This window comes from Ornithorhynchus anatinus, chromosome 6 (assembly GCF_004115215.2).
Source record: "Ornithorhynchus anatinus isolate Pmale09 chromosome 6, mOrnAna1.pri.v4, whole genome shotgun sequence".
Taxonomy (NCBI): Eukaryota; Metazoa; Chordata; class Mammalia; order Monotremata; family Ornithorhynchidae; genus Ornithorhynchus; species Ornithorhynchus anatinus.
Window position 1 is genome coordinate 18,710,972 of NC_041733.1, and position 23,520 is coordinate 18,734,491.

Below are 23,520 nucleotides of genomic sequence, written 5' to 3' on the forward strand. Positions count from 1 at the left end.
ACTGTGAGCCCAGTGTGGGACAGAGACTGTGTCTGACTTGATTACCTTGATTACCCAATTACTTAGTATACTATTTGGCCCATAAGCATGTAACAACTACAATTATGATGTAAATATCTTTAAATAGATTATAAATTACATAGCTATATTAATGTCTCCCACTTTGGAATGTAAACTCGTTGTAGGCAAGGAACGAGCTGCCAACTCTGTTGTATCGAACTCTCCCAAGAGCTAAGCCCACAGTGCTCAGCCTAGAGTAAGTGCTTAAATACCACTTTTGTTATTCTTCCCGGGGTAAGGAGGGGTTGGGTGGAGGGGGGCAGTGGGTGTTTCTGTGTGTTTGTTTTTACTCAGCAAGAAGCGGCAGAAACATGAGGCCTAGCAGAAGCAGAGACACCTAGTGAATCGGAGAGAGTGCCCTACAACTGGACAGAAAGGAACAAGGTAACTAAGGGCTACGTCCTGTCCCTGGAGCCCACTAGCCCTCTCCCTCTACCTCTATGTTTTTCTTCAAATTCTCCTCTATTCCTACTCCCCAGCAGACTAGAGGCTTCCCGGGCTGGAACCATTCTAGCCAGGGCTGAGCTCTCTTGAAAATAGGAAGATGGGGCAATTCTCCCCTTGTGGTGGACCCCCTAGGACAAAGGAGCAGATCTTATAATTCCCCTTATTAGGGGAATTCGAGAAGCTGACCCCAAAGAAGGGAAACTCGGAGAGGCTGGATAGTTACCCACAGATCTAAATACGAGGGACCTGACTAGCAAAAAGAAGAGTGACATTTTATTTTAGAGATGATCTCTCAAGTGAGCCCTCTCAAATTACCAAGTCCAAAGAATTAGGGGTTTTCCCCCTTTAAATCTTTCAGGATCTGGAGTAGGTTTGTGGGGAAGGTGGGAAGGGGAAACAACCAAGTGTAAACCCAGACACATTTGCTCTCAGCTTCAGTCCAAGAGAGACTCACTACACCAACTGAGAGGAAAACGGTGAAGTCATCTTGGCCTAAGCCAGCTCCCCTCCCACCCCTTCACTGCTGCATGATGCTCTCCAACTGTTCCTGCAGGGAGTTGAGCTGTGGAGAGACAGATACACAGATGAAACAGGATGCATTTCTGCAGGCCCTCTGGTACCTGATTTGGGGGAAAAAGAAATTCTACCCCATTAGGAAACTTCTCTCAGGCCTACACTTCATCCCAACTGTAAGCATATGCCCAGGTCTTCTGTGACTCATACAGTGACTCTTTGCAGTTTGGAGTGTGGATGGGGGTGACAAGGGGCCATCCTGAAGCTATCCAGCCACGGGGTCAGGTTATATTCCAGGGAGACAGAGTGGAAAGAGGATAGCACAGGAGACTCAGATTCTAGTCCCAGTTCTGCAATGTGACTTGAGGCAAGTCGCTGAGGGAACTGAGGCACAGAGAGGTTGGTTGAGAGCCCTACTCTCCCTACCTCTTAATGAATCCCATGTGGGACAGGGACTGAGACAAAATGATCATGTGGTACCCATCCCTGTGCCTAATACCATAATGAAATGATGTTACTTTGATGGTTTTGACGGGCCTATAGTTAGTGCCCATGTTGGGGGGGTTCTGTTCAGGACTGTAGTGACCTTGCCTCCCATCAGCAACCCAATTCCACCGTCTGGACTGCTCTCACCCCTTCCAGAGGGGGAGCTTCCTCACCTGAAGCTGATCTTGTTCTTCCTGCTTTCTGAGATCCTCCAGCGCATTTTCAAGTCGGGCCTGGAAAACAAGTCCCATGGCAGAATGACTGACTTTGGTCACCCGGCAGGGGGGCGGCAGGGCAATGACCCAGTTAGAAAAGGAGATTTTTTTTTTTCCTTTCTGGTTTCAGGTGAGACAGGTATTGGTCTGATTTGCACAGAGTAGTTAGTCAATGCTCAGAACATGCTGAGCAAAGATCAAATAGCACAGGAATTAACTTCTCTAGCCATCAGCCACTCAGAACTCTTTCACTTTGTTCTCGGCCTGCTGTGAGATGTTCCCTTTCCTTCCTTACTTGGCTGAAAAATGTCTTCACTAAACCATTCGCCTTTTTCAAACAGCAGAAGAAGCTCAGATCCTCCAAGCCCTTAGCTGGCACTCTGCTTGGAAATTTGATCTCTATCCCCTCACTAAGCTGACTTCTACCTAGTCAAGTTCTTAACATAGTACTCGGCCCATAATAACTGTTTCATAGATACCATCATGATCATCACTACTATTCCTGAATAATAATAGTAACGGTGGTATTTATTAAGCATTTACTATGTGACAAGCACTATACTAAGTTTGGAGTAGAAACAAGACAATCAGGAAGGACCACAGGTTCTGAATTCCCATTTTGCAGATGAGGGAACTATGGCACAGAGAAGTGAAATGTCTTGCATACACACCTGAGAAGTGGTGGAACTGGGATTAGAACTCAGGTCTTCTGACCTCCAGACCCATGGTCCTTCTACTAGGTCATGCTGCTTCTTATTTGTATGGTGTCTCAACAGTCTGAAAACTCCTCAAGAGCAAGGACTCTATGCATCCGCGACTGAACTAGGCTTGCACAGGAGCTAGCAAAGAGCGCGAGACTTCAGCGAGCATAGACACCAGTCTACATCTGTCCCCCACCTTACCTTAAGTGCCATATTTTCCACTTTCTTGATGAGATCTTCTTGTCGCCTTGCCCTCACCTCGTTCTCCTGCAGTTTGCTCTTCAGATTATCAATCTGCTCTTGGATCCTCAAGGCTGAGGAAAAAGAAAACCAACCCAAAAAAAAGAAAACAAAAAAACCAGGCCATAAGAATGGAATCCTTTCCTCATACCTCTCACTTCTGCCCAAGGGAGTAGAAGCCCGAGAGAGTGGACCCCCTTCTCACCTTCCCGAGAACCGACCTCCAATAATCTTTCCCCACTGGGGCTCAGTCATGACAAAGGTAAGCCTTCCATTCCTTTTTTTTTTTTAATGGTATCTGTTAAGTTCTTAGTGTCAAGCACTGTTCTACGCGCTCGAATTGATACGAGTTTATCAGGTTGGACAGACCCTGTTCCACATGGGGCTCAGAGCCTAAAATGGAGGGAAGAGTACTTAATCCCCAATTTACAGATGAGGTTACTGAGGCTCAGAGAAGTGAAGTGACTTGCTCAAGGTCACACAGCAAGCAATTGCCAGATCCTGGATTAGAACCCAGGTCCTCTGACTCCCAGGCCCGTGTTCTGCTACTAGGCCTTGCTGCTTACCGCTTCCCTGACTTACCTAGCAAATTGGTTTCCTCCTTTTCCTGGTCCTGCCCATCCAGGTCACTCAGCTGTTCCTCCAGTTTCCTTTCCAACTCCTCCTCCATGTCATCGATATTGATCTCATCATCCTCATCTTCACTACTGCTGCTGCTGCTTCGGCTGCTTCTGCTGCTGCTACTGCTGAGGTCGTTGAATAACTCACGCAGCTTATCACGTTCTGGTCATTTCCAACAGGAAGAACCAACAAAATGAAGCAGGTTAAACATCACCCCCCAGCCACCCCCACCTGGCTCTCTCCTCTCACCCAAACCAGCAAGGCACACGGTACCAATAATCCTACGTTACTGAAAACCATAGTCATCTTTGCCTAGATGTGCCACTGTCTTGGGCAATGATGCCTTGTGCTGATCTAGGATCGAACTGGTTGAGCAGAAGACTTTGCAATGGATTTCTCTGAAGGCACTCAGACCTAGTGAGGCTTCTGCTGGGTTCAGTAATGTGGACGAGTGGTGGAAGCTAAAAGAAGCCAGGACTCCTAATTTTCAGGACACCGCCCTCCCCAGCAGAATATGTGCCTCATGAAAACTGGAGAATCCAGAAATAGCCTCAAGGTGACCATCTCCAGGTTATCAGAGCCGAATGGGTCACCGGGGAAGAGGACCCTCAGACAATGAATCATATTTATGGACTGCTTACTGTGCACACAGTATTTTACTGCGTGCTTAACCCTCGGCTGGTGGGGGAGGGGGAGAGAGAGAACGGGGCCAGAGAGCCCAGGGAGAAACCCTTCTTCCGGGAGCCCCATCTTTGCCTCAGTCAAGGTACCTGAAGAGCTGTGGCCCGACTTGCGGTTAGACATTCCCGGAGGGACGTCGGAGCTCAGGAGGGAGCTGGGATTCCCCGCTTCCTTGCTTTCCTCTTCAGCTACAAGCTCCCAGCCTGAGATCAGAAGCCCTGAATCAAGGAATAACCTAGCAAAAAGGTCAGTGTACAAGCCAGAGGCACCTAAGGAGCAACTTTCAGGAAGAGACGCTCGGTGGGGTTTGTGCAGAAAGGCTTTGGTGGAATTGGAATGGAGGAGAGGGGAGTAGGAGGGAAGGGCTTGGTTAGGTGAGAGGTATTCTATCCAGGTCTGCCCAAATTCTGAGTTCAAACAAATTCCTGATGTGGTAGCAAATCTAACCAGACTCATGTGGGCTTCCTGTGGCAGAGGAGAGCTGGTTAACCAAACCCTCTTCTATTCACCCTGGGAGTCAGGGCCTGACAGAAGGCATGGGTATAGAGCCAGTGTAAGGCTAAGGGGGCTGTGTAAAGCCTGGGTCTAGCGCAGACCGGAAGTAATCAATCAATCGAATTTACTGAGTGCTTACTGTGGGCAGAGCATTATTCTTCAGTAAGGGGGTGGTAAAGCCCCTTTACCGTTTAACTTCCTGCTACTCCACTCCTGTGGACTTTGGGATCGCACAACTCATTCCCTTCTAAGAGCTACTTTTCTGGGTACAGACTGCCCTACTCAGGGGGTTCTGCTGTTAAAGGATATGGACATTGACGGCTTCAGCATCGGTACTCAGCAGCCTCTTCACTTCCTTCTCAATGTCTGGAGACTCAATGTACTGGGTGCAGGATGGGAGAGAAACCAGAGAACATTCAATCCTTTGATCATACTTGAGCACTTTACTGTGTGCAGAGCACTGTACTAAGCACGTGGGGGAGTATAACATAACAAATAGACACATTCTCTGCCCAAGACGAGCTGCCCAAGACGAGCTTACAGTCTAGAGGATACTCATCCTACTGTTTGTTAAGCACTTACTATGTGCCAAAGATTGTACTAAGTGCTGGGGTACTGTCCTTTTCTAATCTTTAAACTCACTCTGGGTAGGGAAAGTGTCTATTGTTGTATTGTACTCTCCCAAGTGCTTAGTACAGTGCTCTGCACAGAGTAAGTACTCAAATATTGAATGAATAAATGCAATGAAAGCAGGTTGGACACAGCCCCCCCTTCCCACCCAGGGCTCACAGTCACAGGGGGAAGGAGTCTCAGATGAGGAAAGGGAGCCCCAGAAAAGTGAAATGACTTGCCCAAGGTCACCCAACAGGGAAGTGGTGGAGCTGGGATTAGAATGCAGGATTCCCACCTCTCAGGTTCGTGCTCTGTTCCCCTGGGCCCTGCTGCTTCTCTAAGACAAACACCATCAACCCCGGATCAGGTGGGGCCATCCCCTAGCTGCCCATGGAAGAGGCAGTCGATCAGAACTTCTTCTTCGAGGCTTCGGCCATAGCTCTCACTGATGCCTTCTCCTCCTCCACAGCCAAACCCCCCAGGGAGCTGCCTAATTAGACCCCTGCCCGCACCATTCAAGGGTAACCTGTCAGGTGGGGTGCTTCTTCTCACCTTCTTCTTGGCTGTTCTCCTGAACCGCCGCTTCCGGACGTTCTTCAGGGGTCCTGAGACTAGAACAGAGGGAGACAGTGCCCATCAATCCGGCTGGCAGAGGCGGGGAAAGGCGGAGGCGGTCGGGAGGCTGATAAGGAGAAGGCTGTGGGATGAACAGACATGTTGGCTACCGGGGCTCCTTGGGCAGGGCAGGGTTGACCTCTGCAGTCAGGTTCAGAACGGGGCCTTTGCCTGCTAGACTGGACAGGAGACCTGGAGGCTCCAAAGGTAGGAGAAGAGGCTTGAAAGCATTAGAGGGGGTTGTCCTCTGATAAGGTCAAGGCCAACCAAGAGTCTAGGCCTTACTGCCATGGTCCAAGATGAACCTCTTCTCTCTCTCAGCCGTTTTGTTGACTGTCGGGTCTGTGGGGACAGGCGATTTTTCCGGGGGAGGGCAGAGGTCTTCTTCCTCTCCTTCCTCTGTGCACACCAGCACCTGAACAATTCAGAATAATAGTAATAATTAATTACTGTACTTATTAAGCATATACTATGTGCCAAGTACTGTTCTAAGCACTGGGGTAGATGTAAGAAAATCAAGTTGGACAGTCCCTGTGCCACATAACGCTCACACTCTTAATGCTCATTTTACAGAAGGAAAAAGGCAGTCAACAGTCCAGCTATAGAAGGGGATCTGGCTCTGCTGTCTCCTTCACTTGGGGAAGCCCGTGGAGAGGAAAGGGAAATGAGTTTGTGACTTTCAGAAAGCCAAACAGGAGTCAGGCACGCAGAGGCAACCCTCTAAACTGTGAGCTCACTGTGGGCAGGGACTGTGTCTGTCTGTTGTTGTGTTGTACTCTCCCAAGCACATAGTACACTGTTTTTGCACAAAGTGCTCAATAAATACGACTAAATGAAATGAATGAATTCCAGATCAAAGGCAGGACATGGGCGAGAAGTCATGGGCAAGAAAGAAGAGATCGAGGTACAGTGAGTAGATTGGGATTAGAAGAGCAAAGTGTGCAGCCTGGGTTGTAGTAGGAAATCAGGGAGATAAGGTAGGAGAGAACAAGGTAATTGAGTGCTTTACAGCCAGTGGTAGGAGCTTCTGTTGGATGCAGAGATGGATGGGCAACTACTGGATGTTCTTAAGAAGTGGGGAAACATGAACTGAACGTTTAGTAGAAAAATGATCTGGGCAGCAGAGTGAAGTATGGAGTGGAATGGGGAGAGGCAGGGAGGTCAGCAAGGAGGCTGATGCAGTAATCAAGTCGGGTTAGGACAAATGCTTGGCTTTCAGGCACTCAATCAGCCCTCCTCCTTTCCTCTGACTACACTCCAAGTCACACTCACGCTAACCTACTTTCAGCCTGGTTCTCGTCTCTCCCACTGCCAACCTCTTGCTCTCACCCTCCTCCCTGCCCAGAACTCTCTCCCCGTTCATACTCGAAAAAAACACCTCTATTTTCACGACCGTTTTGAATTCCAGCTCCTCCAGGACGCCTTCCCCAACAAATTTCAAATCTCTCCACGGCCACTTCAGCACTTCTGTACATAACCTGATTATTTAAGCACTAACTTATGGCCAGATCCCCTTTTCCTTCCTCTTACCTGCAACTTACATTAGTATCTAGCTCCCCAGCTAGACCATAAATCCCTTGAGGACAGGGAATATAGCTATGAATTCGATCGTACCCTCCCAAGCACTTAGTATAGTTCTCTACACAGGAGGTGCTCAATAAATACAACTGACTGACTGAACGATCAGCAGTGGGGACTTGGTGGGTCAGTGCCAGACTGCACCTCCACTCAAAGGAGTTATTGCAGTCGACTGAAGAAGAGCCAAGGGAAAGCAGCATGGCCAAGTGGAAAGAGCACAGGTCCTAATCCCAGTCACTGACAATTTCTTGCAGTATGACCTCGGGCAAGTCACTTAACTTCTCTATGCCTCAGTTCCTCAACTAAAATGGAGATGAAAATACCTGTTGTCTCTCTTACTTAGACTGTGAGCCCCATGTGGGATGGAAACTGTGTCCAACCTAATTAACTTGTACCTACCCAAGTGTTTAGAACAGAGCTTAAAAAATACCATAAAAAGACTCCAGTGAGTCTTGGGTTACTGGAAATGGGCAACCCCGCCATGCCACAAGCTGTCGTTTCCAGCTTCTCTTGTTGACCAAACAACTCATCTCAAACTCCAACCCCTGGCTCACCTTAGAGCACCTCTGGCCTGGAAATCAACAGTGATAAGATGGTGGTATTTGCTAAGCTCTCACTATGCACCAGGCACTGTACTAGGCACCGGGGTGGATACAAGCAGATGGGGTTGGACACAGTCCCTGTCCCACATGGGGCTCACAGCCTCAATCCCCATTTTACGGATGAGGTAACTGAGGCCCAGAGAAGCAAAGCGACTAGCGCATTGTCACCCAGGGGACAAGTGGCAGAGCCGGAATCAGAACCCATGACCTTCTGACTCCCAGGCCAGTGCTCTATCCACCACGCCATGCTGCTTCTCTAAGGAGGCATTCCCAAATGCAGAGGGACGCTCGATAGAAAGGAAAGGAAGGTCCAGGAGGATTTGGCATGTGCCAGGGACCCACGGGTAGGTCCATCCATACCTGGCTGATGTCTGCAGTCTTGTAAAAGGTTTTCTTGTCGATGGTCTTCAAGCTTTCTATGTTGCATGGCAGGTCAACCACCTTAGCGACCAGGGGGCTGCCATCCACCTGAACCATCCCGTGACACTTGTGGGCTGCAAACAAACCAGAGAGAACCCCACCTCACCATCTCCCCAACACCTCCACCACCCCGGTCAGTGGTTGATTGACTAGGATTGGCCCCATTATCTCAAAGCAAGAGCCTACTCCACTTGGGTTCCAATATTATTATTATCATTAACATAATAATAGTGGCATTTGTTAAGTGCTTACTACGTGTCAACCACTGTTCTAAGCGCTGGGGTGGATACAAGCTAATCAGGTTGGATCTAGTCCCTCTCCCACATGAGGCTCACAGTCCTAATCACCATTTTATAGAAGAGGTAACTGAGACACAGAGAAGTTAAGTGAGTTGCTCAAGGTCATATAGTAGACAAGTGGCAGAGCTGAAATTAGAACCCAGGACCTTCTGACTCCCAGGATGGGGTGTTCATCTCTCCTGCCCTAGCTGGAATAGAGCAGCGTGGCTCAGTGGAAAGAGCCCAGGCTTGGGAGTCAGAGGTCAGGGGTTTGAATCCTGGCTCTGCCACTTGTTAGCTGTGTGACTGTGGGCAAGTCACTTAATTTCTCTGTGCCTCAGTTACCTCATCTGTAAAATGGGGATTAACTGTGAACCTCACATGGGACAAACTGATTACCCTGTATCTACCCCAGCGCTTAGAACAGTACTTTGCACATAGTAAGCACTTAACAAATACCAACATTATAATTATTAATATTATTATTCCTGCCAAATACCAGCTGCAACTGTATAGAAGACTCTGGACTAAACTAACATGGAGGCCAGTATTCCACCACGCCCTAGTGGAAGTGGTTGCCTCTGACTCAAATCCACCATGCGCCACCGTCACAAACCAAAGTGTTCAGTCAAGGAGATGTGCGGGGGGGAGGGAGGGAAGAGGCACAAAATGCAAAGGAAGAAAGATGGGAGACACATAAGGTCTCTGCTCTATTTCTCTGTATTGATGCGTGTAGTCCCGCTTCTCCAAGATGGTGATAGGACACAAAATCGGGATCATGTGGAATGGATGGAATGTGTCATTCTCTTTTCCGATCCAGACTTCCAGCACAAAGTCTTTAACAAAGGACCCGTCAGGGCCCAGCCACTGCTACCCTTTCCCAGGTCACCAGAGAAAAAGCAACATCTCTGGTTTCTCGGCTCCTTGGGTTTCCCCAGCAAGAAACTGGGCTGGCTACCTCCCACAGTCCTCCTACCACTGGGGACCAGAGGGCCTGAAGGACACACCCTTCTTACTTACGATGTATTTCGATGGTCAGTCTGCCCTTGGAGCCGACATTTCCAGCCTGAATGATCCGTCTCACCGTGGCGGCGTGTTCCTGGAGGGCCGAAGGGGAGTGGATGGGTCAGGCTAGGGTGCAGTGGATTAACAGTTTTCCAGCTACATTGTTCTAGAGTCAAATTCGCCCCGCACCTGACCTATGAAGGATTTATCAATCCCCAGGATGGTGTGAAACTTCCTCTCAGTTAGTGTCCCCTGGGAGTAACTTTCTCAGTCTGAAAAGTTTAGATCTTAGACCTCAGTAGCTCAAGAAACTCTCAAACAGTGTTACCTTTGGCTGGAATTCCTGTCCCAGAGTGGGTGGGCAGCATAATTGGCCTGGGCTCTGAGAGGAATTTTGGAGGTGGCAAAGCAGCGTGGCTCAGTGGAAAGAGCATGGGCTTTGGAGTCAGAGGTCATGGGTTCGAATCCCGGCTCGGTCACTGGTCAGCTGTGTGACTTTGGGCAAGTCACTTAACTTCTCGGTGCCTCAGTTACCTCATCTGTAAAATGGGGATGCAGACTGTGAGTCCCACGTGGGACAACCTGATTCCCCTGTGTCTACCCCAGCGCTTAGAACAGTGCTCGGCACATAGTAAGCGCTTAACAAATACCAACATTATTAAACTGCCAGCCTCTTTGACCTCACCAGAGGCCAGGAGAGATCCTGGTAGTAACGCCTCCCAGAAAAGACTCCACTGAATGTGTCGGTTGAAGTCTATCCCTTTTTATTATGTTATTTGTTAAATGTTTACTATGTTCCAAGCACTGTACTAAGTGCTGGGGTAGATATAAGATAATCTGGTTGGACACGGTCCTTGTTCTTTGAGGGGTTTCCATCTAAAGTGGAGGGAGAATTTAATCCCCATTTTACAACCAATGGTATTTATTAAAGGCTTACTATATGCAGAGCACTACAACAAGTTCTTGTGAGCATACAATGCAACGATAAGCAGACATGTTCCCTGCTCAAAATGAGCGTACAGTCTAGAGGAGGAAACAGACATCAATAAGTAATTTCTAATATATAAAGATATGTACATACAGATGAGGAAAGTGAAGCACAGAGAGGTGATGTGGGACCCCAATTTTTTTGTTGTTACGATATTTGTTAAGTGCTTACTCCGTGCCAGGCACTGAACTAAGCGCTGGGGTAGATACGATCTAATCAAGTAAGACCCAGTCATGTCCTACATGAGGCTCACAATATCAACCCCCATATTATAGATGAGGTTACTGAAGCACAGAGAAGTGACACACAGCAGACAAGTGGCAGAGCCACGATTAGAACCCACTAATTGTGCTCTTTCCACTAGGCCGTGCTGCTTCCCCTATCGGTTGGCAATGTTTGCATCCCAAAGGGAAACTGGAGGGTGCTATCGCCCTCCAAGGGAGTGGGAAACCAGGTCCTGAATCACCAACTCCTTAGACCAGCACAGCAGTGTCTTTGCCTCCAGCCATGGAAGGTAGCTTCAGGCATCAGGAGTGTGGGAAGAGGAACACATGCAGGAGGACATAGACGGGCTGCTTAAAAAAGATGCACTGACATTTGAGCCTACGGGGTGCCGGGTGAGCTCCGGCCTGGTTGGTCTCACGCTGAGTCCCTAACAGTGGTTGATCTTCCCGAAAACTTTAGCTGTGGGGAACCATCTTGCCGCCAGCCAGAAGGGGTACACACGGTGGTTCCTCCAAAGCAGCAGACCCTTGAGAAACTTGATCGACTCCAGCACTTAGCCCAGGGTTTGTGAAGTGAAGGGACTTACCCAAGGTCACACAGCAGACAAGTGGCAGCCAGGATTAGAATTCATGACCTTCTGATTCCCAGGCCCAGGCTCTCTCCATTAAGCCAGGCTGCTTCTCTACAAATACTACCATTATTATAACTATTTCCCCTTCTGACTTGGGAGAAAGAGCTACTTACCGGAGGTAGGCGCAGAATAAACTGGCTCTCCATCTCAGGGGAAACATCATCCTTTCTCTTGTTCATTTTTTGTCCTTGAGCCAAATTAAAAGAAAAAAAAAGGTCACTGCCTGATCAAAGCTGCTGGTGACCCTAAGAGGGTTGGATTGGTTAAAGGTAGCTGGGACCAGTTTCCTGGCTAACAATAACCAGCTCCATGCCCGGGACTCTCCAAGGGTGGCTGGCACACGACTTCAGTCAGGGGTGGCAAGAATTCCAGATTCTCCCGCCCTTTGCTTCCCACTCCCAGATCTGCCAGAGGCCTCAATCCCATATTCTGCATTCATTATGGAAGACATTCCAGGTGGGGAATTCTGGCCCCACTGATTCCCTTCAATCTCAGCCTCTTACACAGGGTAAAAGCCTCAACTCAAATCTCTAGACTGTAGCCTTCTTGTGGGTAGGGAATGTGTCTACCAACTCTGTGGTACTGTACTCTCCCAAACAGTACAGTGCTCTGCACACAGAAGCGCTCGATACCACTGACTGATTGAAAGGAGAGGACTTCTCTCTCATCCCCTATAGGAGGGAGTTTGAAGATTCTCCTGACTCTAAGCTTCTTGCGTCTACCAACTCTGTTGTACTCTCCCAAGCAATTAGTATACTGCTGTGTACACAGTAAGTCCTCTATAAATACCACTGATCGATTCTGCCACCCGATCCAGCAGGATCCTCAGTTTCTCTCCCAACAGCTATCCCCAAGGAATGCCTCCAAGCAGTCATCACCACAGAAAGTTTAGCACCCCAACATACACACCACCACAATTCCCCACCCCTTTTCTGGGCTACACCTAGAGAGGGACTTGGAAGGCTAAAGCCAAAGAGCAGAGAGGAAATTTAACCTGCTTGCTGCACAATCCTGGATATGGGTGAAGGTGATGTGCAGCTCTACAATAGGATATAAAGATTGTAAATTCCTTGTGGGCAGGGATCACACGTACTGACTTCTGTATTATACTTTCCCAAGTGCTTAGTTCAGGGTGCTGCACATAGTAAATACCATCAGTAAATATCATTGTTCATTCAATAGTATTTATTGAGCGCTTACTATGTGCAGTACTAAGCGTTTGGATTGTACAATTCGGCAACAGAGACAATCCCTGCCCAGTGATGGGTTTACAGTCTAATCTAATAATAATAATAATAATGTTGGTATTTGTTAAGCGCTTACTATGTGCAGAGCACTGTTCTACGCGCTGGGGTCGACACAGGGGAATCAGGTTGTCCCACGTGGGGCTCACAGTCTTAATCCCCATTTTACAGATGAGGGAACTGAGGCACAGAGAAGTGAAGTGACTTGCCCACAGTCACACAGCTGACTAGTGGCAGAGCTGGGATACACTCAACATCACTGATTCTCCTCCCATTGTCTCCATCAACTATTTAACTCACTGGGCCTGGTTCTCATCTCTCCCCTTGCTGCTGCTGACCTCTTGCTCATGCCCTCCCCTCGGCCTGGAACTCCCTCCCCCATCATTAGAGAAGCAGCGTGGCTTAGTGGAAAGAGCCCGGGCTCAGGAGTCAGAGGATGTGGGTTCCAATCCCAGGTCCACCACCTGTCAGCCGCGTGACCCTGGGCAAGTCACTCAACTTCTCTGTGCCTCAGTTCCCTCATTGTTGATTGGTTAGCGACGATTGTATCAGTCTGCCCACAGTTTTTATCAAGTGCTCACCTCAAACCAAGTAGAGGAAGCCAGAGAAGTGGAGATACAAGAGCTTCAGCTCCATGGGATTTAGGGTGCCATGATACTAATATAAACAAGCAGCATAACCTAGTGTACAGAGTGTAGGCCTGGGAGTCAGAAGGCTCGGGGTTCTAAATCCGGTAAGTTGCTGTCCTACGTGGAACTCAGTCTAAATGGGAAGGAGGAGGATTTCATCCCCATTTTACAGGTGAGGCACAGAGAAGGTAGGTGACTTGCCCAAGGTCACAATGGCAAGCAACTGGTAAAGCTGGGATTAGAACCCAGGTCCTCTGACCCCCAGGCCCGTGTTCTTTCCACCAGGCCAAGTTGCTTCCTCTCTGGGGAGATCCCTGGAGTGGGCTGGGCAGATTTAAGATGACGCAGGCAGGTCGACAGCTTGTTTGAGTGCTAGGGCTCCGGGGAGAAGAGAACCTCTTGCCCAACCTGGAGCCTGGTGAGAACAAGTGGGAACACAACAGCAACCAAACCACAGGGAGGGATCCATTAGATTGTACCTTCCTTATGGAGAGAGATTATATCTACCAATGAAAAGCAATGGGACCTAGGGAAAGAGCACTGGCTTGGAAATCAGAGGTCCTGCATTCTAATCCAGGTTCTGCCACTTGCTGTGTGACCTTGGGCAAATCACTTGACTACTCTGTGCCTCAGTTTCCTCAACTGGAAAATGGGGATTTAATACCTGACCTCTCCTACTTAGACTCATGTGTGTCAGGGACTCTGACTTTTTTTTTGATGGTATTAATTAAGCACTTACCATATGCCAGGCACTGTTCTAAACGCTGATGTTGATATAAGGTAAGGAGGTAAAACAGTCTATATCTCACCTGGGGCTCCCAGTCTTAATCCCCATTTTACAGATGAGATAATTGAGGCACAGGGAAGTTAAGTGACATGACTAACATATCTACCCCAGTACTTAGAACAGTGCTTGACACACAGTAAGCATTTAATTACCATAAAAACTACATTGTATTCAGTAAGCGCCCAATAAATGCCATTAATTGAGAGGTGATTCCCTTTTGTCTTCCACCCCCATTCTTTTCATCTCCCAATCTTTGATAATCCCCCTCCAGACTTGCTCCCTTTATTCATCCCCCTTCCTAGCTCCACTTGTGTACATATCTGTAATTTATTTATATTAATGCCCTGACTCCCACTCTACACTTATAAACTCATTGTGGACATGGAATATCCACAGTTGTACTCTCCCAAGTGCTTAGTACACTGCCCAGTAAATACAACTGACTGTAAACTTGTTATATGGGCAGGGAATGGGTCTGCTAATTCTGTTGTATTGTACTCTAAGTGCTTGGTACAGTGTTCTGCAAGTAACAAGCACTCAGTAAATGACTAATGATTAATTCCACCCCAGGCTGCTATCCCAGCCCAAGCTGACCTCCACGCTCAAAATGAAAAACTGGTACCCCAGGCAGTACCTTCTATCCCCTTTTTTACCTGAATGTCTAGGCAAACTCTCAGATTTGTCTTTCCACTTTTGCCATTTCGGGGGGTACGGCCCAACCTGGCCACTTGCCTTTCCAGCAGTTAAAGCCTCAGCTGGTGAGACACAAGCAAATAAAACAGTGAGAGCCGCCACCCAGTGACCTCAGACAGCTTGCCAGGTGACCCACTCAAAACGTAGATACCTTGGTTACAAAGGAAGGAGGGGGCCAGAACTTTTTAAGAGGCTCACCTGGGTTTTCTGTCTCAGAGGAGAAGCCAACTGCAGACGGGGAGGTTGGGGGGGGGGGGGAAAGGGTCTCAGATTTTCTGTTATCCACTCTAAATATCTCTACCTGAGTTCTCCTTGGACAAGCCTTGGCATGTGACCAGTTCTCAAGGCATGGGCCTCCCTTCTACTATCTATTTCCTCACCCTTCACCCGCCTCATTAGCTCCTCAATTAGACCTAAAATGGAGCTCACCTCACGTGTGAACCTGATCCGTTCATTTGGAGACAAAAGAAAGACATTACCTGCCCCTCATTCCCGCCAGCGCAGGATTTCTGCCTCGGACCCTAAAATGCCCTCCGGGAAGCAGAGAACAGCTCTAACAGGCATTGTCTTTGAAAAGCTGCAGGAACTAATTGTACAAAACTGTTGAACACTGCCGGGGGGCGGGGCAGGGCTGGGAGGATGAAGAGGAGTGGGGTTGGTCGGCAGATACAGGAAAATGCTGGTGGGGTCGGCACCTTCATAATAATAATAATAATAATAGCATTTGTTAAGTGCTTACTATGGACCGTGCACTTGTTCTAACCGCTGAGGTAGATACAAGGTAATCAGGTTGGGTACAGTCCCTGTCGCAGTTGGGGCCCACAGTCTTAACCCCCATTTTACAGATGAGGTAACTGAGGCCCAGTGAAGTGACTTGCCCAAGGTCACACAGCAGACAAGTGGCAGAGCTGGGATTAGAATCCTCGACCTTCTGAATCCCAGGCCCGTGCTCTAACCAATATGCATCTCTTCTTCTCTCTGGTCCCCATCTGCCCAGGGAGAGCTTTGGCTTTTGTACTTTGCCAAAAGTTACAGCTTGCAGTGCCAAGCCACAGCGAGGCATACGTGTTGGGGCATCACTAGAGGCAAAGGAGGCTGACTTTTGGCACGTGGAAAGTTTCAACCTTTTACTATATGTTAGTGAAAACCCCCAGCAGCCCCTACGGGTGAATCCCGATTTAAACCCTGATTTCAGCCATTCAACAGGCTAAAAAAAAATGTGGCTCAGTGGATAGAGCATAGGCCTGGGAGTCAGAAGCACCTGGGTTCTAATTCCCCCTCTCCAAGGCCAAATCACTAACTTCTCTGTGCCTCAATTATCTCATCTGTGAAATGGTGGTTAAGATTGTGAGCCCCATGTGGGACAGAGGAGCAGAATATATGGGGTGGGCAGTAGAAAGAAGGGAGGTGAGGTAGGAAGGGGCAAGGTGATGGAGAGCTTTGAAGCCAGGAGTGAGGAGGTTTTGTTTCGTGCAAAGGTTGATAGGCAACCACTGGAGGTTTTTGAGGAGGGGAGTGACAGGCCCAGAGTGTTTCTGTAGGAAGATGATCCGGGCAGCAGAATAAAGAATAGAGTGGAGTGGGGAAAGACAGGAGGAAGGGAGATCCTAGAGGAGGCTGACACAATAATCCAGTCGGGTTATTATAAGAGCTTGTACCAACACGATAGCTGTTTGGATGGAGAGGAAAGGGCGGATCTTGGCGATATTGTGAAGGTGAGACCGGCAGGCGTTGGTGACAGATCGGATGTGTGGGGTGAATGAGCTGAGTCAAGGACGACAGCAAGGTTGCGGGCCTGTGAGACGGGAAGGATGGTCGTGCCATCCACAGTGACGGGAAAGTCAGGGAGAGGACAGGGTTTGGGAGGGAAGATGAGGAGCTCGGTCTTCGACATGTTGCGTTTTAGGTGGTGGGCAGACATCCAGGTGGAGACGTCCTGGAGGCAGGAGGAGATAAGAGCCTGGAGGGAGGGAGAGAGAACAGGGGAGGAGATGTAGATTTGGGTGTCACCTGATTAGAGGTGATAGTTGAAGCCTGGGAGCAAATGAGTTCACCAAGGGAGTGAGTGTAGATGGAGAACAGAAAAGGGCCAAGAACTGACCCTTGAGGAACCCCTACAGTTAGGGTGTGGGAGGGGAAGGAGTAGCCCGCGAAGGAAACCGAGAATGAGCGGCCAGAAAGATAAGAGGAGAACCAGGAGAGGACGGAGTCTGTGAAGCCATCTCCTCAGGGTCCCCCGTTCACACCTGTCCCGCCGTCGACCCCTGGCCCACGTCCTACCGCTGTCCTGGAATACGCTCCCTCCTCACCTCCACCAAACTCTCTTCCCCTCTTCAAAGCTCTACTGAGAGCTCACCTCCTCCAGGAGGCCTTCCCAGACTGAGCCCCCTTTCCCTCTGCTCCTCCTTCTCTCCCCATTTCCCCCTCTTCTCTTCATCCTTCCCCTCCCCTCAGCACCGTGCATATTTGCGTATATTATTTATTACCCTATTTATTTTGTTAATGACGTCTACATCTCTATGATTTTATTTATCTTGATGATGTTTTGTTCTGTTTTGCTTTCATGTCTCCCCCGTTTAGACTGTGAGCCCGTTATTGGGCAGGGATTGTCTCTATCTGTTGCCGAATTGTAAATACCAAGCGCTTAGTACAGTGCTCTGCACATAGTAAGCGCTCAATAAATACTAATGAATGAATTGAATGAACAGGGGCTATGTCCAACCTGATTATTTTGTATCTACCCCAGCGCTTAGTACAGTGCCTGGCATGAGGAAGTGCTTAACAACATTTAAAAAAGAAATTTTTAGACCCGACTAAGACTAAATAGCCCCAGGCCTCGGATCTCAGTAGGTCATTAACGGGCTCTTCCTTTCACCACCTCTAAACCGACCCCTGCACTGGGGAAATTTGGGAGCCCCAGGCGAAAACTCACCACAACAGGGCTCACTGGGTTTAGGTGGAAGAAAAAAATTAAAATAACGCCCTGCGGGGCCCGCTCTGATGGTGATTGCGGCCCAGAACCATCCCCAGACTTCAGGTTGAATATTCCACTATCATCGCTGCCTTTACTGAGACCCACTGTGTGGACAACACTGTTGTACTACATATTTGGAATCAAAAGTTAAAAATGCATTGCCCATTCTCAAATCAGTGACGCAGAAACGGTCATTTTACCCCAAAGTCGGACTGGCCCTTGGCAACAAGAACCGGAAAAAAACAGAAATCTCAGCTCCTGAGGGATTCTGGGATATGTAGTCCTTAGATAGAACTTTCCTCTGCTCCGGAGATTACCAAAATAATCTTCCTAACCCCATTAAAGACAGAAGCAGAGTATATAGTATGTTTTTCAAAATTTATTCCCTCAATCATATTAGCATACTGTGTGCAGGGTACTATACTAAACACTTGGGAGACTACACTACAACAGAGTCTGTAGACACATTCCCTGTCCATAAAGACTTGAAGGGGGAGACAGACATTAGATGGACAGCGTGGGTCAGTGGAAAGAGCCCGGGCTTGGGAGTCAGAGGTCAGGGGTTCGAATCCCAGCTCTGCCACTTGGCAGCTGTGTGACTGTGGGCAAGTCACTTAACTTCTCTGTGCCTCAGTTCCCTCATCTGTAAAATGGGGATTAACTGTGAGCCTCGCGTGGGACAACTTGATTATCCTGCCCCCCCCCCAGCGCTTAGAACAGTGCTCTGCACACAGTAAGCGCTTAACAAATACCAACATTATTAATATAAACAAATTAAGGATGTGTACATAAATGCTGTGGGGCTGAGGAAGGGATGAATAAAGGGTACAAGTGCATTGGTGACGCTGAAAGGAGTGAGAGAAGAGGGAATGAGGACCTAGTGGGGGCAGGAGGAAGGAGACATGCCTTCAGTAAGTTTTTGAAGGTGAGGATAGTGACCGACTGTCAGATATGAAGAGGGAAGGTGTTCCAGGCCAGAGACAGAATGTAGGCAAGAGGTCAGCAGCAAGATAGACAAGATCGAGGTACTGTGACATTGTATATATTTTAGATCACCGCTGTAATTGTTCCACCCAAAATTTGGAACTAATAAAGAGGGCAGTGTTATTTAGTACAAATAAATCAACACATTTCATTTCAACTCCTACCTCAAAATGTCATAATCATTTTTTTCTGCCCTCTGGTGGAACTACTCCGTAGACGTTTATGATCCTGAGCTACTTTGCAGAATTGTGATAACAGGTAGGATGGTCAGTCAACCCGATTTAAACCTGACATTTTGGTTTTCAGCCAGACTGATCTCTGCCCGGTAAGGAATCAGTACCAGATATCTTTATGTTAGTATTTTCTTTATTTTCGGCACTCAGCCTCCCTCTGCCTTGCCTCCGTGTTCTATGGCTTGGAAAATGTACCAGGGGCCCAGAGGATTCTGAGAAGGGAAAGCAGAGAACAAAAAGAGAGGAAAGCAAGTATGTGTGGGGGAAGACAGGGGTATCCCAAGAGAAATGGTAAAGGCTTGGGGAGAATTGGGTAGACATTCACCAACTGGCAAATATGACATGAAGCGCTTAGTACAGTGCTCCATACATAGTAGGCACTCAATAAATACTGCTGATAATAATAATAATGATAGTATTTAAGCTTGTACTATGTGCCAGACATTGTAGTGAGCTCTGAGGTGGATAAAAGCAAATCGGGTTGGACGTTGTCCCTGTCCCATGTGGGGCTCACAGTCTCGATCCCCATTTTACAGATGAGGTAACTGAGGCACAGAGAAGTGAAGTAACTTGCCCAAGGTTACACAACAGACAAGTGGCGGAGCTGGGATTAGAACCCATGACCTTCTGACTCCCAGCTCTGTACTTTAGCCACTATGCTATATGGCTTCTCATCATGACACATCACATGCCCAACATAACACAAATGACATCAGGAACTACTCCCTGTCTGGCCTCCATGAAGGCTGTCAGTGTACAGCCTAAAGGCTGTCAGTTGTCACCCTATATTCAAGCCCCTCTTTGTAAAATCCCTGGCTCGAAGGCACTTTGGAGTCCCCGCCTCTTGCCTTCAGGCTGACCTAGACCTGAGATTTCCCCTGGCCGTTTCCCAGCTTTCATTTGGGGAGTTTTCTGGTCACGACTCAGCATCGGGAGATGAAATGTTTTGGGAGGGAAATCTAGTATAGTACTGTAACTAAAGGGGCAAAGAGATGTAAAAATTGGCATGGAAAATGGATAAAGGGAAGATAGGGAGGGAATGAGAGACCAATCAGTGATATCTTTTACTGTATGGAGATTACTGTAATAAATTACTGGGAGAGCATAATAGAGTAGGTAGGCACAATCCCTGCCCTCAAGGAATTTGCAATCTAGTGGATGGTTTCTATTAGAGATTATGTACTAAAACAAGGTGATGAAGCAATATCCTCCCCCACCCCCAGAAAAGTATGCAATGCTAGAAAACAATATACAATAAAACTTATGAAGAACTACTTCTTTCAGATGAATTCAGTCTCCTATGATTAAGTGACTGGCTATGCAATCTATAGAGATGCAGTGTGGTTTACTGCAAAGAGCGTAGGGCTGGGATTCTGGGGACCCAGATACTAATCCCAGCTCTGTCTCTGGCTTGGGCAAATCACTTCACTTTTCTGCCCCTCAGTTAATTTCATCTGTAAAATGTGAAGACGTTACCTCTTATCCCTCTCCTTCTCCCTCTTTATCCCTCTCCCTGTACCTCTTAGATTGGGATTGGATCTGATTTGATTATCCAGTTACTACCCCAGCACTTAGGACAGTGCTCAGCGTTTAGTAAGTGCTTGGTAAATACCATAAACATTCACAGTAAAGGGAAAAACAATAGATGCTATGTATCTTGACTTTGATAAGGCTTTTTATTGTGCCCACCATCAAGCTAGGGCAATGAGTTCTGAACTGGGTTGGTTCACAGCTAGTTCAAGGTCGTTGTAACTCCTCGAGGGTAAGAAACAATATTTCTTATTTTTTTGAATTCTCCCAAGTGCTTCTCACAGAGTAGGTGCTCAATAAATGCCATTGATTGGCTCATTATGTCTGGGAAGCTCCAGTGCCACCCCAAGCCCTAGCAACAACTGGTTCTCATCACAGTGAGCACTGGGGACTTTATTTAGACGAGCACCAGGGTAACCGGGCCAGGCTGGGGAACAGAAGCAGAACGGCCTAAAGGATAGTGCATGGGCATGGGAGTCAGAAAGCCCTGAGTTTTAATCCCTGGCTTCACCACTTGTCTGCTGTGTGATCTTGGGCAAGTCACTTAACGTCATTGCATCTCAATTACCTCGTCTGTAAAATGGGGATTGAGACTACAAGCCCCCACGAGGGACAGGAACTGAGAGCAATTTGATTATTATTGAAGGTACATCTCCAAGAGGCCTTCCCAGACTAAGTCCCACTTTTCCTCATTTCCCACTCCCTTCTGCAAAGCCCCGACTTGATCCCTTTGCTCTTCCCCCTCCCAGCCCCAAAGCACTTATGTACATATCTGTCATTTTATTTATGTGCATCGATGTCTGCCTTCCCTACTCTAGACTGTGAGTTCGTTTGTGGATAGGGAATGTCACTGTTTATTGTTGTATTGTACTTTCCCAAGCGCTTAGTACAGTGCTCTGCACACAGTAAGCACTCAGTAAATACGATTGAATGAATAAATCTTGTATTCCAGCACTTAGTATAATGCCTGGCATGAGGTAAATAGTTAACAAAGACCACTTAAAAACCCAGTTTCAGTTTCGATATTGAATTCAGGGGAGCTCAGCAGGTGGCCACGAGCCCAACATTGGAGGTGTTTGAAGATTGAAGTGATAAAGGGATACAATCCCTCCAGTCAGTAGGCTCATTACGGGCAGGGAACGCGTCTACTAACTCTGTTGTATTGCACTCTCTCAAGCGCTTAGCAGAGTGCTCTGTACCTAGTAAGCGCTCAATAAATACCATTTATTGACTAATATGGACTGAATTTTTTTTTTCGAAAAATGATCCGGGCAGCAGGGTGAAGTATGGTTTGGAGAGGGAAGAGACAGGAGACAGGAAATCCTAGGAGATCCAAGTTTTCAGCTGCTCAAGTCCTGAAGGACAGCTCCTGGGGAGATTGCATTTTAGGCTCTGAAGAAAGAAAGGGATAAAAAAGTGCCCTAGAAGGTCATTCATTCATTCATTCATTCATTCGTATTTATTAAGCTCTCATTGTGTGCAGAGCACTGTATTAAGCGCTTGGGAAAGTACAATACGACAATAAAAAATGACAGTCCCTGTCCACAACGAGCTCACAATCAATCAGCTCTTACTGTGTGCAGAGCACTGGACTGAGCACTTGGGAGAGTACATTATAGTAGAGTTGGCAGATACGTTCCCTGACCACAACGAGCTTACATTCTAGAAGGTGGAAGTCAATCAATCCATCATTGGTATTAATTGAACACTTACTGTGTGCAGAGTACTGTACTAAATGCTTGGGAGAGTACAGGCAAGACAGAATTGGCAGACATGTACTGTACTAAATAGTTGGGAGAGTACAAGCAAGACAACAGAGTTGGCAGACATGTTCCCTTCCACAATGAGTTTACAGTCTTGACTTCGTCGCCCTTGGAAAATCAAAGAACTGTGGAAGGGGATGTCAATCAGGCACTGAACTTTTGAGGACTGTGAGCCCCACATGGGACAGGGACTTGGTCCAACCCGATTTACTTGTATCCACCCCAGCGCTTAGTACAATGCCTAGCACACAGTAAGCACTTAACAGATATCCCAATTTATTATTGTTATTATTCAGAGGTGTTTGAACGGGTGATAGAATCGCACTGTCAGCGGTGTCCGTGGTGGAACGGGTCGGTAGGGTTGGAGGGTTAATTAAGGAAGACTTGAAACAGTTTAGTGAGATTTTGGAATGAGGGGAGGAGATGGGATTTGGACAGGACATTCTTAGCAGGAGGAAGTAAAGAAAGCAAAGATTCTAAAGGGGGAGAGTGGAAAGTAGGTTCACTTCCCACACCTTCTGTCCTTACGGTCTCTTAAAAACATAAGGAAGGGTAAAGGGTAAAGAGCAAGATTTGCTTAACATACTGTATTTTTATTATTATGCATTTATTTAAACAATATCATTATTATGCTTTTATAGAGGCTTAATGGTGACATTTTCTCTATTGTTTAATAATTTCATCCATTTCCCTTCTCCTGTCAGACACCAGGTCCCAAGGTAAAGTCTTTGATACCTTGTCAGCAATGTCATGCCCTTGAAATCACAAAAACTGCAGGGGTTACTTCTTTAGCCAACCTTGGAAAAGGATGGGTTTTTTTATGTCACCCTGCTTCATCAAGCAAGACTCTCTATAGAGACTGAAAAAGAGAGCTGAAAAAACAAGTGACATCTGTTAAACAGACTGGAGGCTGTAAAAAAAAAAATCTTAGAAGCCCAGGTAAGAAACTCACCATAAAGCAGGAATGAAATACTATTTGGCTAACTGACAGAGCAAAAGAGGTTATAGCATCCCCACAAACACCTTTAACCCATCACATACATACCCCTCCCAGAATCCATTAATTTTAGCCTATCATAGATTAGCACTGTACCATCCAGAAGAGGGACACTTAACCCAAATTGATCTAGAATTAGCTAAAAGTGCCTGGCACATAGTAAGCACTTAACAAATGCTATTATGATTATTTGTTAATAATAATAATAGCAATAATAATAATAATGTGCTGCTTATCAGCTCATAGTTTACAGGAGGTGGGCTGAGGAATGAA

General features: G+C 47.3%; 1 protein-coding gene across 6 annotated transcripts; it reads right to left on the reverse strand.

The window, feature by feature from the left end:
* Positions 1-758: 758 nt before the first annotated feature.
* On the reverse strand, positions 759-17,966 carry LOC100073806 (transcription initiation factor TFIID subunit 7-like). Of its 6 annotated transcripts, XM_029068072.2 has the most exons (14): positions 17,699-17,928; positions 14,965-14,994; positions 14,727-14,828; positions 11,527-11,600; positions 9,585-9,663; positions 8,227-8,360; positions 5,972-6,101; positions 5,624-5,682; positions 4,769-4,841; positions 4,054-4,167; positions 3,245-3,445; positions 2,624-2,736; positions 1,680-1,739; positions 759-1,069 (listed from the first exon to the last, which is right to left on the reverse strand). In XM_029068072.2, exons 4-14 carry the CDS (start codon positions 11,590-11,592, stop codon positions 1,025-1,027), a joined length of 1,074 nt encoding a protein of 357 aa, XP_028923905.1. In that variant the 5' UTR covers positions 11,593-11,600; positions 14,727-14,828; positions 14,965-14,994; positions 17,699-17,928; the 3' UTR covers positions 759-1,024. The 6 variants fall into 6 exon arrangements, with proteins under 6 accessions (XP_028923905.1, XP_039768398.1, XP_028923906.1 ...); XM_039912464.1 differs by lacking the exons at positions 14,727-14,828; positions 17,699-17,928 and adding an exon at positions 17,941-17,961; XM_029068073.2 differs by lacking the exon at positions 14,965-14,994.
* Positions 17,967-23,520: the final 5,554 nt, after the last annotated feature.

What these genes read in the sequence shown, in the direction of transcription:
- LOC100073806 (XM_029068074.2), bottom strand. Translation starts at nt 11,592, where the DNA reads ATGAACAAGAGAAAGGATGATGTTTCCCCTGAGATGGAGAGCCAGTTT. An exon ending in GGAGGAAACCAATTTGCTAG is followed by an intron (nt 2,737 to 3,244) that starts GTAAGTCAGGGA and finishes CTTTTTCCTCAG; the next exon opens with CCTTGAGGATCCAAGAGCAG. An exon ending in TGGAAAATATGGCACTTAAG is followed by an intron (nt 1,740 to 2,623) that starts GTAAGGTGGGGG and finishes CTTGTTTTCCAG; the next exon opens with GCCCGACTTGAAAATGCGCT.